This window comes from Olea europaea, unplaced genomic scaffold (genome assembly GCF_002742605.1).
Source record: "Olea europaea var. sylvestris unplaced genomic scaffold, O_europaea_v1 scaffold1638, whole genome shotgun sequence".
Taxonomy (NCBI): domain Eukaryota; kingdom Viridiplantae; phylum Streptophyta; class Magnoliopsida; order Lamiales; family Oleaceae; genus Olea; species Olea europaea.
The window spans coordinates 29665-40725 of record NW_019234030.1 but is presented as its reverse complement, the minus strand read 5'-3'; the positions used below and the strand labels follow the sequence as shown (position 1 = coordinate 40725).

Below are 11061 nucleotides of genomic sequence, written 5' to 3'. Positions count from 1 at the left end.
ATAAAAATCTTCATTTCTATCCAATTTCTCAATAAAAATGTATGACTATATCCTCGTATTTAAATAAAATAAAAGAAAAATAAAAGAAAAATAAAAACAAACTGCAACAATATTTTCAAATATTATTAAAAATTGCAGACCCGTCCTAAATAAATTAATTAAGAAAAAAAGGGGGGAATTCTCTTCCTTTCTTCCCTTCGCCCACTCCTCCTCCAACGCCACCACCACCAAGTTAAAGAACTAATCCCGATTGTACTTCAGATAATAGAAAACCCATCGGCCATCGCCGACCTGGCCAACCCAACACCCTCTCACCTAACCCACCAAGAAAAATTGCAATTTGAAAACTTGAAAGAAAAATTGGAATTTGAAAACTTGAAATCCCAATCCCAGAAGCCACCATTTTTTCTTCGTAAAACCATTCAAAAATTCTTATTAAGTGGGTGGCCTTCCGATAACCGTAGAAGAAGAGGAGTTTTTCTTGGATTTGAGAGGATTTCGTGGGAATCGGGCGGTGAAGGGGAAATTGTGAGGGGATTTCATTTTTGAGAGGAGGCGAGGGAAAATGGAGGTAGTTGTGGCGGTTGGTGGGGGATGTATGCAGAATGTCAGAAAAACTAAGCAGCCAACATCGGCGGCTATGCTGTGGACGGATGTCGAGAATTCATGGCCAACGGAGAAGAAGGAACAGGTGGCGAGCTTATGCGTGCGGTCTGCAGCTGCCCCAGAAATCTGAGGTGGTTTGTAATAATTCCTAAAATTCATTAAGAATTGTTTGCTCTTCGTCTCTCTATTTGAAATTCATGTTATGTTTTGTACACAAGGGATTAATTTAGTTACAAAAAATTGATCAGATATATATTCAACTCATCAAGAAAAGATTGTGGATCAGAACCGTGGATTCAAATGTGATGGGTTTTCTGTTATCTGAAAATTCAAGTAGGATTAGTTCTTTAATCCGGTGGTGGAGTAGGAGGAGGAATGAAAAAGAAAGAGAATTACTATTTTTTATTATTTCTATTTTTAATAATTTATTTAGAACTTGTTTGCACTTTTTAAAATATTTGAGACTATGTTTGCAATTAGTTTTTTTTTCTTTTTTATTTAAATAAGAAGATATATTCGTCATTTTATAGCTTTGTATAGAGAAATTGGATGAAAATGATAATTTTCACAATGAAATGTGTAAATAGGGGTGAAAAATGTAAGGTGAGGACATTTTGCACAATAAACTTCAAATGAAGGACGTTTTGTGTTAATAACCGGTTTTCAAACCGTTAAAAAAATATTTAAAGAGTTAAAAAAATCTTAATTCGGTAGATATATTCGAATAAACTAAGAAACTGCAAAACATATTTTAATAAAATTACAAAACTGCTAAAATGACAAAAATAGCCTAAAATTGACTCAAGACATAAAAAAATGCTAAAACAGACCCTTAAACGTGCAGAATAAAAAAGAAATATTTGGGATTCATTTCAAAAACAGATGGGGGAGAAGAATGATGCCTCTGTCAAAGCTTATCTAAGAGATCCAATTTGTGAATGATCTGTCATATGGACAATTTCAGATGTTCGTACAATTTGTTAAAGCTTAGGTTTTTTTAACGTTTCTGTTAGCTTTGTTATTAATCCCTTTTAATTAGGGACTCTTTCTGGATATTTGGTATCAGAGCCATTTCAAAAGCCTGCTTGAGAAGTAGCAATCTTTTGAAAGAGTAGCAGCAAGGATGTGTCTCAGTAGTTACTAATTAGCACTTGCTTTTAACATTATGAGCGGCCATGTTTAAGCCACATTTTTTAAAAAATACATTTTTAAACGGTGATTTGACATCATTTTAACCACACATTTTTTAATAAAATAATATTACACGCAAATCCAATTTTTATTTTTATTTTTTAATCACACATTTCCCATCAATATATTATTCAAAAATGCATTTTTAGATATATAATGTGGTTCAAACAAGGATATTTATTTATTTTAAGTTTAAACAAAAATTCAAAGTTTTTAAAAAGAATGAGATTTTATACTGTTGGCCTAATATTTGTTTGAACAAAATATGAACACTCTATAGAGAGTTAAGAACTAATTATGCTTCATCAATGAGGTGTTAACATAATTTTCATTCTTAGCATGACATGTCATATAATTATCATTTCTATGTATAACAAGAATTACTCGTCCTGTTTGGCATAGAATATTTATTAAAATTTTTAGGTAAAAATCAATAACTAATTTTAATTACATTTCATCAGACCGATAATTAAAAATTTGTCGAATTCCTTTGTGTTATATTGCGATACTTGAGCCCATTAATTGATTCTTTCTCGGCAAAAATTAAGTAAATCCTTACCTTTTAATTAATTATACTTTCAATAATCAAGTTATTTCTACGTTAAGGATAAAAAAAATTATTTAATATACAACAAAATTAAGAAATACTTAAAGCTCGAAATCAATATTTCCTGAACCATATTTACTCTTTATTGGTAGGATGAAATCAAAATAATAAAACATAAGTATAATGCATAATATATCCTGTTCACAAAATTTATTGAGTTATGGATCACAAAATTTTTATTAGAGGTCACAAAATCTAATCACCCAAAATTTGGAAAAAATAAAATAAAATAAAAATCCACGAGAGCAACAATTACCTTTAATAATTAAGAGAGAGAAAGTTGGAGTTGAGAGAAACAATTATCTTTAGGATTTGTCCCAACCCCATCTCTACGTAATATAAATTTTTTATTATTTATTTTTAGAGAATATGCGATTGAAATATAGCCCTGTTGATGCCCATTATTTCTTCAAAATGAGTTTTGTAAAAATAATTTTTTTAAAAATATATGGCTAATGTAGAAAAATATTTTTTGATTTACATGTAAAATATTTTATTATAAAATTATTTTATCGAGAAAATGTTTAGTTGAAAATGAGTTTAAAAATTAATATTTTAATAATGATACTCAAAACATTTTTACAAAACTCATTTTTCCTTCAGATCTATTTTCAAGAATACATTCTTCCAATAATTTTACACATAAACTCATTTTTTAGCTGATATCTATTTAATGCGACAATTCTTTGTAGATTTTAAATCTATTTTTTAAAATTTTTAAAAGAAGTTTTATTTATACATTAATAAATATATTTTGGATAAATTTTAGATACAAAGAATAATATTCTATTTATATGATGGAAAAATTGCATACTAAACCAAAAAAGTATGACTTTTATGAGTCGAATAATTGAATGAACGAAGTTTCTTTTAATTTTTTTATTTTCAATTTTTTACATTTAACCGGGTGTCCCCAGATTCCAGTTACTAGTGAAGGATTTTTTAGGGTTAAAGGGTTGGTGTTCGCGCACACCAAAGGTCTGGCATGGGACCCACTTCTCACATTAGCTTTTGCTTTCGCTTTCACAAACCCTGATTCCAGTTACTAGTGAAGGATTTTTTAGGGTTACAGGGTTGGTGTTCGCGCACACCAAAGGTCTGGCATGGAACCCACTTCCCATATTAGTTTTTGTAAGCGAGTTGTTCAAAAATTTAATAGTCTCTCTCTCACTCACTCCCACAAACTCGCATAAAGATGGAGAAAAAGAGCATGGACATGGAGAATTGGGTGGTTCCAGAATCTGCAAATACCCCATTTGCAGACAAGCCTGCAGAAAAACCAAAGAAAATGGGTGCGCCATCTGGAAGTTTTACCGTCCCAAGGCGAGGAGCCATCAAGCTCAGAATCTTCAAGTCTTTCTTTCGAAAGCTAAAGAAGCTTAATTGCGTGAAAGCTTTCAGTCCTTGACTTGATCAACCCAGGCATCCTCTGTTTTTTATATTTTCTTTCTGTTAACAAATAATCATCAATCTTCATGAATTGCTCTATCTATCGCCATACTAAGTTGTGTTGCTGTACTGTTTTTCTGCATATATTATAAAATAATAGAGAGGATGCTGATTATGGGACTATTTTATCTGCTTGTTGCCCATTTTGTCTTTATGAATATTACACATCAGAAAACAGAGCACCATGAATATGGTGAAACAGGGAAAAAGAAGAAAGATAAATAGAATTGAAGAAAACAGAGTACAATGAATATGTTAATATAGATTTCATGATTTTTAGATTGATTTCTGCAAATTATTTTGTGTTCACATTTGATGGGTAACAGACATGTTTCTTTTTAGCTTTTGCATCAAACATTCCATATACGCGCAGGCATGTGAGCAAGGGAAATTTGTTTCTTATAAGTGAATTTCGAACTCTTGCAGATTTTCATTATCAACCAAACTCGTCGTTGAGACATTGAATCTGTGCTGTAACAAAAAGAGAAAAACAAAATCTTTTAAGTTTTTTTGTTAATTATTATTATTATTTTTCCCGCATATATAGACAGGAGAATGCCAGATTCTGGTAATTCTTTTCCTTCTCCCTTTTTGCGCTAAATTGAACATTTGCAGTTGAGAACAAATGCAAAAACAATTTTAAGTTCCTCCTGGCATGTTAGTTTCAAAGGGCGAGGAACAATCGTCCAAAACCGATGCCAGGTCGAAACAAGTCAGTGAGAAGACTCAGAACCTAAAAAAGGGCTCATCTACAAATTCATAAATTTTGTTAGAAGGTGATTATTGACAATAGAAATAATTATGATCGTAAAAAACAATGTAAATCCTCCATCAAGAAACTAATTGTCGCCAATGAGGTGTGATCATACGAATTCTCGCAAGTGTACGGTATCGTAAAGAAGTAATAGAGTGTAAGTAAAATATCGTTTTCAGGAGAACTATGTATTTAATCTAGTATCAATTAATGTTATCTTTAATTGAATTATCAAATTATTTTGAAGAATTCATACAAATTAGCTAATTAAACTAACCATTTTAATAATCAAATTATGAGAGCTTCTTGCAAAATTCGGTGAGATGATTACTAAGACTTGGAATTCCTCTTATTAATCCAATTCAATATCAAGAAAACATGTGTGGAATCTTGTTGATAGACAGCACTAAATAATACTATGCGCAATTTTTTAATTTTTTGTTTATTTAACAAATAGACTTAATATTGGACTTTTCTTGTACACCTTTAATTTAGGTTGTGTTGTGCTTGTGGATGAGTATGAGTATGAGGTGACCCGTCCCGCCGAGGGGTGGGGGCAGTATTTATGTAACTTTATAGCCACATTTTTATTTTCATTTTTTACTTTTGGGAATATGGTTTTGATCCATATTTCTGCAAAAGGTCGCTCTATTCACACCACATCATTTTATAAACACACCACATTTAACTATATTAAAAAAACGTAATATTTATTTATTGTCACATTTATATTCTTAATTCTTTTTTAATCCCATTTTTATCCTTAACATTTCATTAACCAATCTTATCTTTAAATACGATTTTTCTCCAACAACTATATACTAGTTTGCTTTAAAATGAGAGACAAATAATTTGTATTAATTTTGTGCTTGTTTGGGATAGCTTAAATGTTAATAAAAAAAAGTTTAATGTTGATAATTAATTTTAACCACAGATTTCCTAAAATTTAGTGTTTTCATTAGCTTTTTAATTACAACATTTATCAAAATCCAGCAGACCTTTAATATTCGTTTTTATTTGAGCTTATTTAAAAATATAAGGACAAATAATTAAGTCTTTTTTCTCCATAACAAAATTTTTGGACAGAAATTGTTATCACGAGAATGTTATATAAAAATACGATGAGAAAAGATTGATAATATAAATGTCATATTAAGCAAAAGTTGTGAATCTTTCGTGCAATTAAAAAATAATTTGATTATATTTAGATCTTCTTTGGTCCCCATTTTTTAAAATTCATTTATGTGACTCGCAACTTTATCAACTTCTCAATCACATATTTAATCAACTTTTATCAAACTCTACTAAAAATCTATTTTTTTATTTTTATTTTTATCAAAGTGTAGAGTTGGGTTACTGTCTCAAAGTACAGAGGATTGAAATTGATGTATCATTAGTGATTTAAGCGGCTAATATTCTTCTCCCACTCACAATACAGTTATATGCAACGAATATGAGTTGATGGTAGATTAAAATTATAACTTATAGATTATTATCACTACCTCATGTTTGGTTTAGATAAAACCAGATTTTTAGTAAATTTAGAAAAGAGTCGATGAAAACTTGTTATTGAAAAAGTTGTGAGACCTATAAATCATATTTTACGCAGATGACATAATTTCGTTGATGAGATAGACAGAGAGGATCATATTGTTAGACCAAGTTTAACATCACTGGTAGGCAATCTTCAACTCTTGACATTAAAATGATGCAACTTTCACATCATATTTTCTAATCATCTCCAATTTATTTTACCATTCCAATGAACATTGTTTTCTTTATTTTTTTTATTTCTTAATTCTCAACAATTAATATATTTCAAAAATATTTAATTATAAATTATATTGCTACTAAAATTATTAAATTAAAAATTACATTTAGTTAATTTAATATTGTATTTATTAGTAAATTTAAAAAGCATTATATTTAATACCATAATTAGAAAAGATACAACATTTAACATCAAATTATATTAAAAAAAATACATATAATAAAAAAAGTTTCACACAAGAAACATAAATTTATAGAAAAATAATAATCAACTTATAATAAATATAAATTATTAAATAATAAAATGACATGATAGAAATTAAAATTTGTTGTAATATAAAATGAAGGGCAAAATAAAAAGAAAAATAAGAAAAAGCTCAATATGTTATATCAAATGACCACTGCTCATCAATATCAATTTGATGTCAAAAATATGATGTTGGGTAAGAGAGGATTTTCACGCAAATTTGATGTTTTCTTAGTGAAATCAGTTTGGGCTTCAACAGAGTCTGGACCTAGAAAACTAGTTGTACACACTTAGTATACATTAATTAAACTCCTGTTTAGTATCGATTACAATTTAAATTTTAATCTAAATTAAAATCAATAATTAATTTCAACCACATATTTTATGGGTCTGATACCTTTTTAACCATATATTTAATCAACTTCTATCAAAATTTACTAAAAATTTGATTTTAAATCCCACCAAATAGGGGCTAAGTTTGACACCCCACTTGTCAAAAATTTTGCCATTAATTATGAGAATACTATTCACAGTTGTTCACTGTGATAGTCGCTCTATATAGCATATACATAACAGTTAGTTATTTGATCTATAAGTTAATAAAAAAAACCACATTTATGCATCACATAATCACATATCATGTGTATGTTATGTAGACGTGACTGTCGCAGTGAGTGACTGCAAATAACATTATTCTTTTGATTATTTAATGTGTTGTTAAAGTCAATGTGTAAAAACCTTCCATCTCACAATAATATCAAACTAAATGTAAAAAAAGATGTACATGTAACAATATTTTAAGAAAAAAACAACATTTTATATAGCAAATTGCTTATTTCAATTTACTGAAAAAAAGAACTACAACTTCATCTTCAATGTTTTCTCATTTAATTTAAGTGATGCTAACTTTAAATCTAAGCCAACATCTATTGGGAACAACAAAGAACAAGATTTTATTGGGAAAAAATGTGATTGGAAACGAGTTTGAAATTTTTTTTAATTAAAGAATCTGTACCAAATAGCGACTAACAAAATAAACTTATATGCGTCTGTTTGAAAAATATTATCAATAACTTAGAAACTTTTTAGGGGAAATAATAGTTGAATCATAAAATGTGTGGATTATAATAATTAATAGTTTAAATGTACTTACTTTATATTTTCTAAAAATGTTTCCAACCCCCTATGGATGGAGATTAAAATTTAATTTTTATTAAAGTTTGATAAAAGTTGATAAATTATGTGTTTAAAAAGTTGTGTATCCCACAAAATATGTAATTAAAAAGTAGTGTATTGATTTTGAATTAAAAATACCCTATGTTTGGACTCCATTAAAAATATATATATATATGTTGGAAAAATATAGGTCGGCTAAAATTTAAATTTGGATATATATATATATATATTGGAAAAATGTAGGTCGGCTAAAATTTAAATTTGGATATATATATATATATATTGGAAAAATGTAGGTCGGCTAAAATTTAAATTTGGACCTACGAGGGGACAAGTAAACATGCCAAAGGCGCACCAACTCCAGAGCCTTTTTTTCATTTTTTGTCTTGGCCCGCAGTTTTCAAATTTTCGCCTTCCCACTGGATAAAGTTCAAGAATTCTCTCAATACTTTCTCCCTCTACGTACACATTCAAATTACGATCACCTCCTTCGATCATATTCTAAAGCTTCCACCGCCGGCAAATCGACCATATTTTCTGGAACGAAAAGTGGGGATGAAGACGACGAGTTTGTGGAGACCCAGTACTACAAAGAGTTGGAATCCATTGATAAACAGCATCGCACGGTTCGGTTAATTATTCCTTTTCTTTGCTTGTTGAATTTGTATATGTTGGCATAAATACTTATTAAATTGGGGGTTTCTGGTTTCTTGTACTGAACAGACAGGAAATGGTTTTATGAAAAGGGACATGGAAAAGAGCGGAAATGAAGAGCATTTTCAATTACGAGGAAGCCATGGCACTAATGGAGGATTTAAACAGACAATTTTCAAAACTAACCCAGCAACAAATGATTGGATTCCAAGCTTCGAAGATCACCAGGTGATTTAATTATTAATTCGGTGATCACTTATGCTAATAAAAGTTGATTGGGTAATTGGCACAAAACGTCCTTACCTTTCAAGTCTATTGTGGAAAACGTCCCTACCTTTCATTTTTTGGCATTTTTGTCCTCATTTCAACCTTTCTTTGCGCTGGACGTCCTTCCGTCCATATTCCGTCAGTTTTTCCGTTAATTAAAGGGTAATTGGCACAAAACGTCCCTACCTTTCAAGTCTATTGTGGAAAACGTCCCTACCTTTCATTTTTTTTGCATTTTTGCCCTCATTTCAACCTTTGCGCTGGACGTCCTTCCGTCCATATTCCGTTAGTTTTTCCGTTAATTAAATACAAAAATACCTTTTTCTTTCCATAAACAAGGGTAAAATTGTCCTCACCCACTTCACCCCTTTTTCTCGCCATCAACTTAGTCCATAAGTAACAGTAGCAGTAACATGAATCTGAAAATACTTTAAATGATTAAGTTCAATAAAGAAAAAATATCGTGAACACATTATATTTCACAATTCCACAACTACTGTTGCTGTCATCTTGTGTCACTGAAAAATTTTAGAAAGACGTATTAAATGGGTAGTCAATTTATAATAAGCCAAAATGGTGAATGGCTCTTTTTGGCTCAATGGAGAAGATGAATGGCTCATTTTAAATTGACTCATTATAAATTGACTACCCATTTAATATGTCTTTCTAAATTTTTCCAGTGACAAAAGATGACAGCAACAGTAGTTGTGGAATTGTGAAATATAATGTGTTTACGATATTTTTTCTTTATTTAACTTAATCATTTAAAGTATTTTCAGATTCATGTTGCTGCTATTGTTACTTATGGCCTAAGTTGATGGCGGGAAAAAGGGGTGAAGTGGGTGAGGACAATTTTACCCTTGTTTATGGAAAGAAAAAGGTATTTTTGTATTTAATTAACGAAAAAACTGACGGAATATGGACAGAAGGACGTCCAGCGCAAAGAAAGGTTGAAATAAGGGCAAAAATGTCAAAAAATGAAAAGTATGGACGTTTTCCACAATAGACTTGAATGGTAGGGACGTTTTGTGCCAATTACCCGAATGTTTAACGGAAAAACTGACGGAATATAGACGGAAGGACGTCCAGCGCAAAAAAAGGTTGAAATGAGGGCAAAAATGCCAAAAAATGAAAGGTAGGGAAGTTTTCCACAATAGACTTGAAAGGTAGGGACGTTTTGTGCCAATTACCCAAAGTTGATTTGAGATTAGTGCATTGGCTATTTTAATCAGGTTGAATATATTTCGTCGAAGCCAAATCGGAGCGAGAGTTGTTAGGTCGCCGGCAGTAGGAGAGATTATCATGCCATGGACTTATCTTATTTTAATCTTGTATTATTGGAAAGAGAAATTAGTCATTTGGTGAGAATAAAATATATGGAATTATTGAGTATTCCCCAAACGGGTGTTTGGAAGACATTTTTATGTAAAAATGTATTTTTAAATAGTAAATTGATGAAAAATGTATAGTTAAAAAATAAGGAAATTTTTTTTATTTATGTGTAATATTATTTTAATAAAAAATGTGTGATTGAATAAAAGAGAAAGAAAAATGTATTTTAAAAAAATGGGTGCCAAACGGAGCCCAAGTGTGGCAATGTGCATTGTTGAAGAGCAAAAGTTTCACTAGGTTTGCATTGGTCACTTAGTCCATATTTGGCCTCCATGGTCTTTCTTATTATTCTCTCTCTCTTATTTGTAATCATACAATTTTCCATAAAATAATATTATATGCAAATAAAAAAAATTTCATTCCTTTTCAATTACACAATTTTCAAAAAAACACTACTTCAATCATTAAAATTTGGAAAGAATGGGGGTCAAACGAGGCTTAACTTTATCCTATGTTTGGTTGATGTTTATAAATATTTGAGTCATTTTTTATTAGGATTGGATATGGTTCGATTCAGCTTGGTTCTAACAAAAATTAAATCGGACCCGAAATTTTCGGGTATTTAGTAAGTGGAACGGTCGAGTCCAAATTTAATTTTGGAATCGTTTGGGTTCGGTTTCATTCGGTTCAATTTTTGAGTTTCATACTATAATTTAATTTTTTTAATATTTACAAAGCTACATTAATTCAACTAATGACATGTTCAATCTTAGCTTTTACAAAATAACGTAGTTCAACCTTATTTGTCTTTTGTTTCTCTCTTTTCTAAGTTTTTTATAGATTTGATTATTAAAATCACAGAAAGAGAAAGATAGCGAGTTCACAATAATTAAGAGAGGCGTCGAGCTTGAATTCGATATCTGGAGAACGGTACAAACGGTACTAGGATAGAATAACAGATTTGGGTAAAATTTAAGTCAATTTGATTAAGGTCCTGTTTGAATCCCA

General features: G+C 30.1%; 1 protein-coding gene across 1 annotated transcript; it reads left to right on the top strand.

Annotated features, from left to right (window-relative positions):
• Nucleotides 1–4043: 4043 nt before the first annotated feature.
• On the top strand, nucleotides 4044–10116 carry LOC111377321. Its single transcript, XM_023000397.1, has 8 exons — nucleotides 4044–4094; nucleotides 4180–4230; nucleotides 4401–4421; nucleotides 4469–4565; nucleotides 5103–5166; nucleotides 8150–8426; nucleotides 8524–8682; nucleotides 9954–10116. Exons 1-8 carry the CDS (start codon nucleotides 4044–4046, stop codon nucleotides 9996–9998), a joined length of 765 nt encoding a protein of 254 aa, XP_022856165.1. The 3' UTR covers nucleotides 9999–10116.
• The last annotated feature ends 945 nt before the right edge of the window (nucleotides 10117–11061 follow it).

Excerpts from the sequence above, each read along its gene's own strand:
- LOC111377321 (XM_023000397.1), top strand. The coding sequence starts at position 4,044 with ATGGTGAAACAGGGAAAAAGAAGAAAGATAAATAGAATTGAAGAAAAC. Across the intron at positions 4,095-4,179 it reads ATAGAATTGAAGAAAACAGA|ACATGTTTCTTTTTAGCTTT; the intron begins GTACAATGAATA and ends GATGGGTAACAG. Across the intron at positions 4,231-4,400 it reads TTCCATATACGCGCAGGCAT|ACAGGAGAATGCCAGATTCT; the intron begins GTGAGCAAGGGA and ends CCGCATATATAG.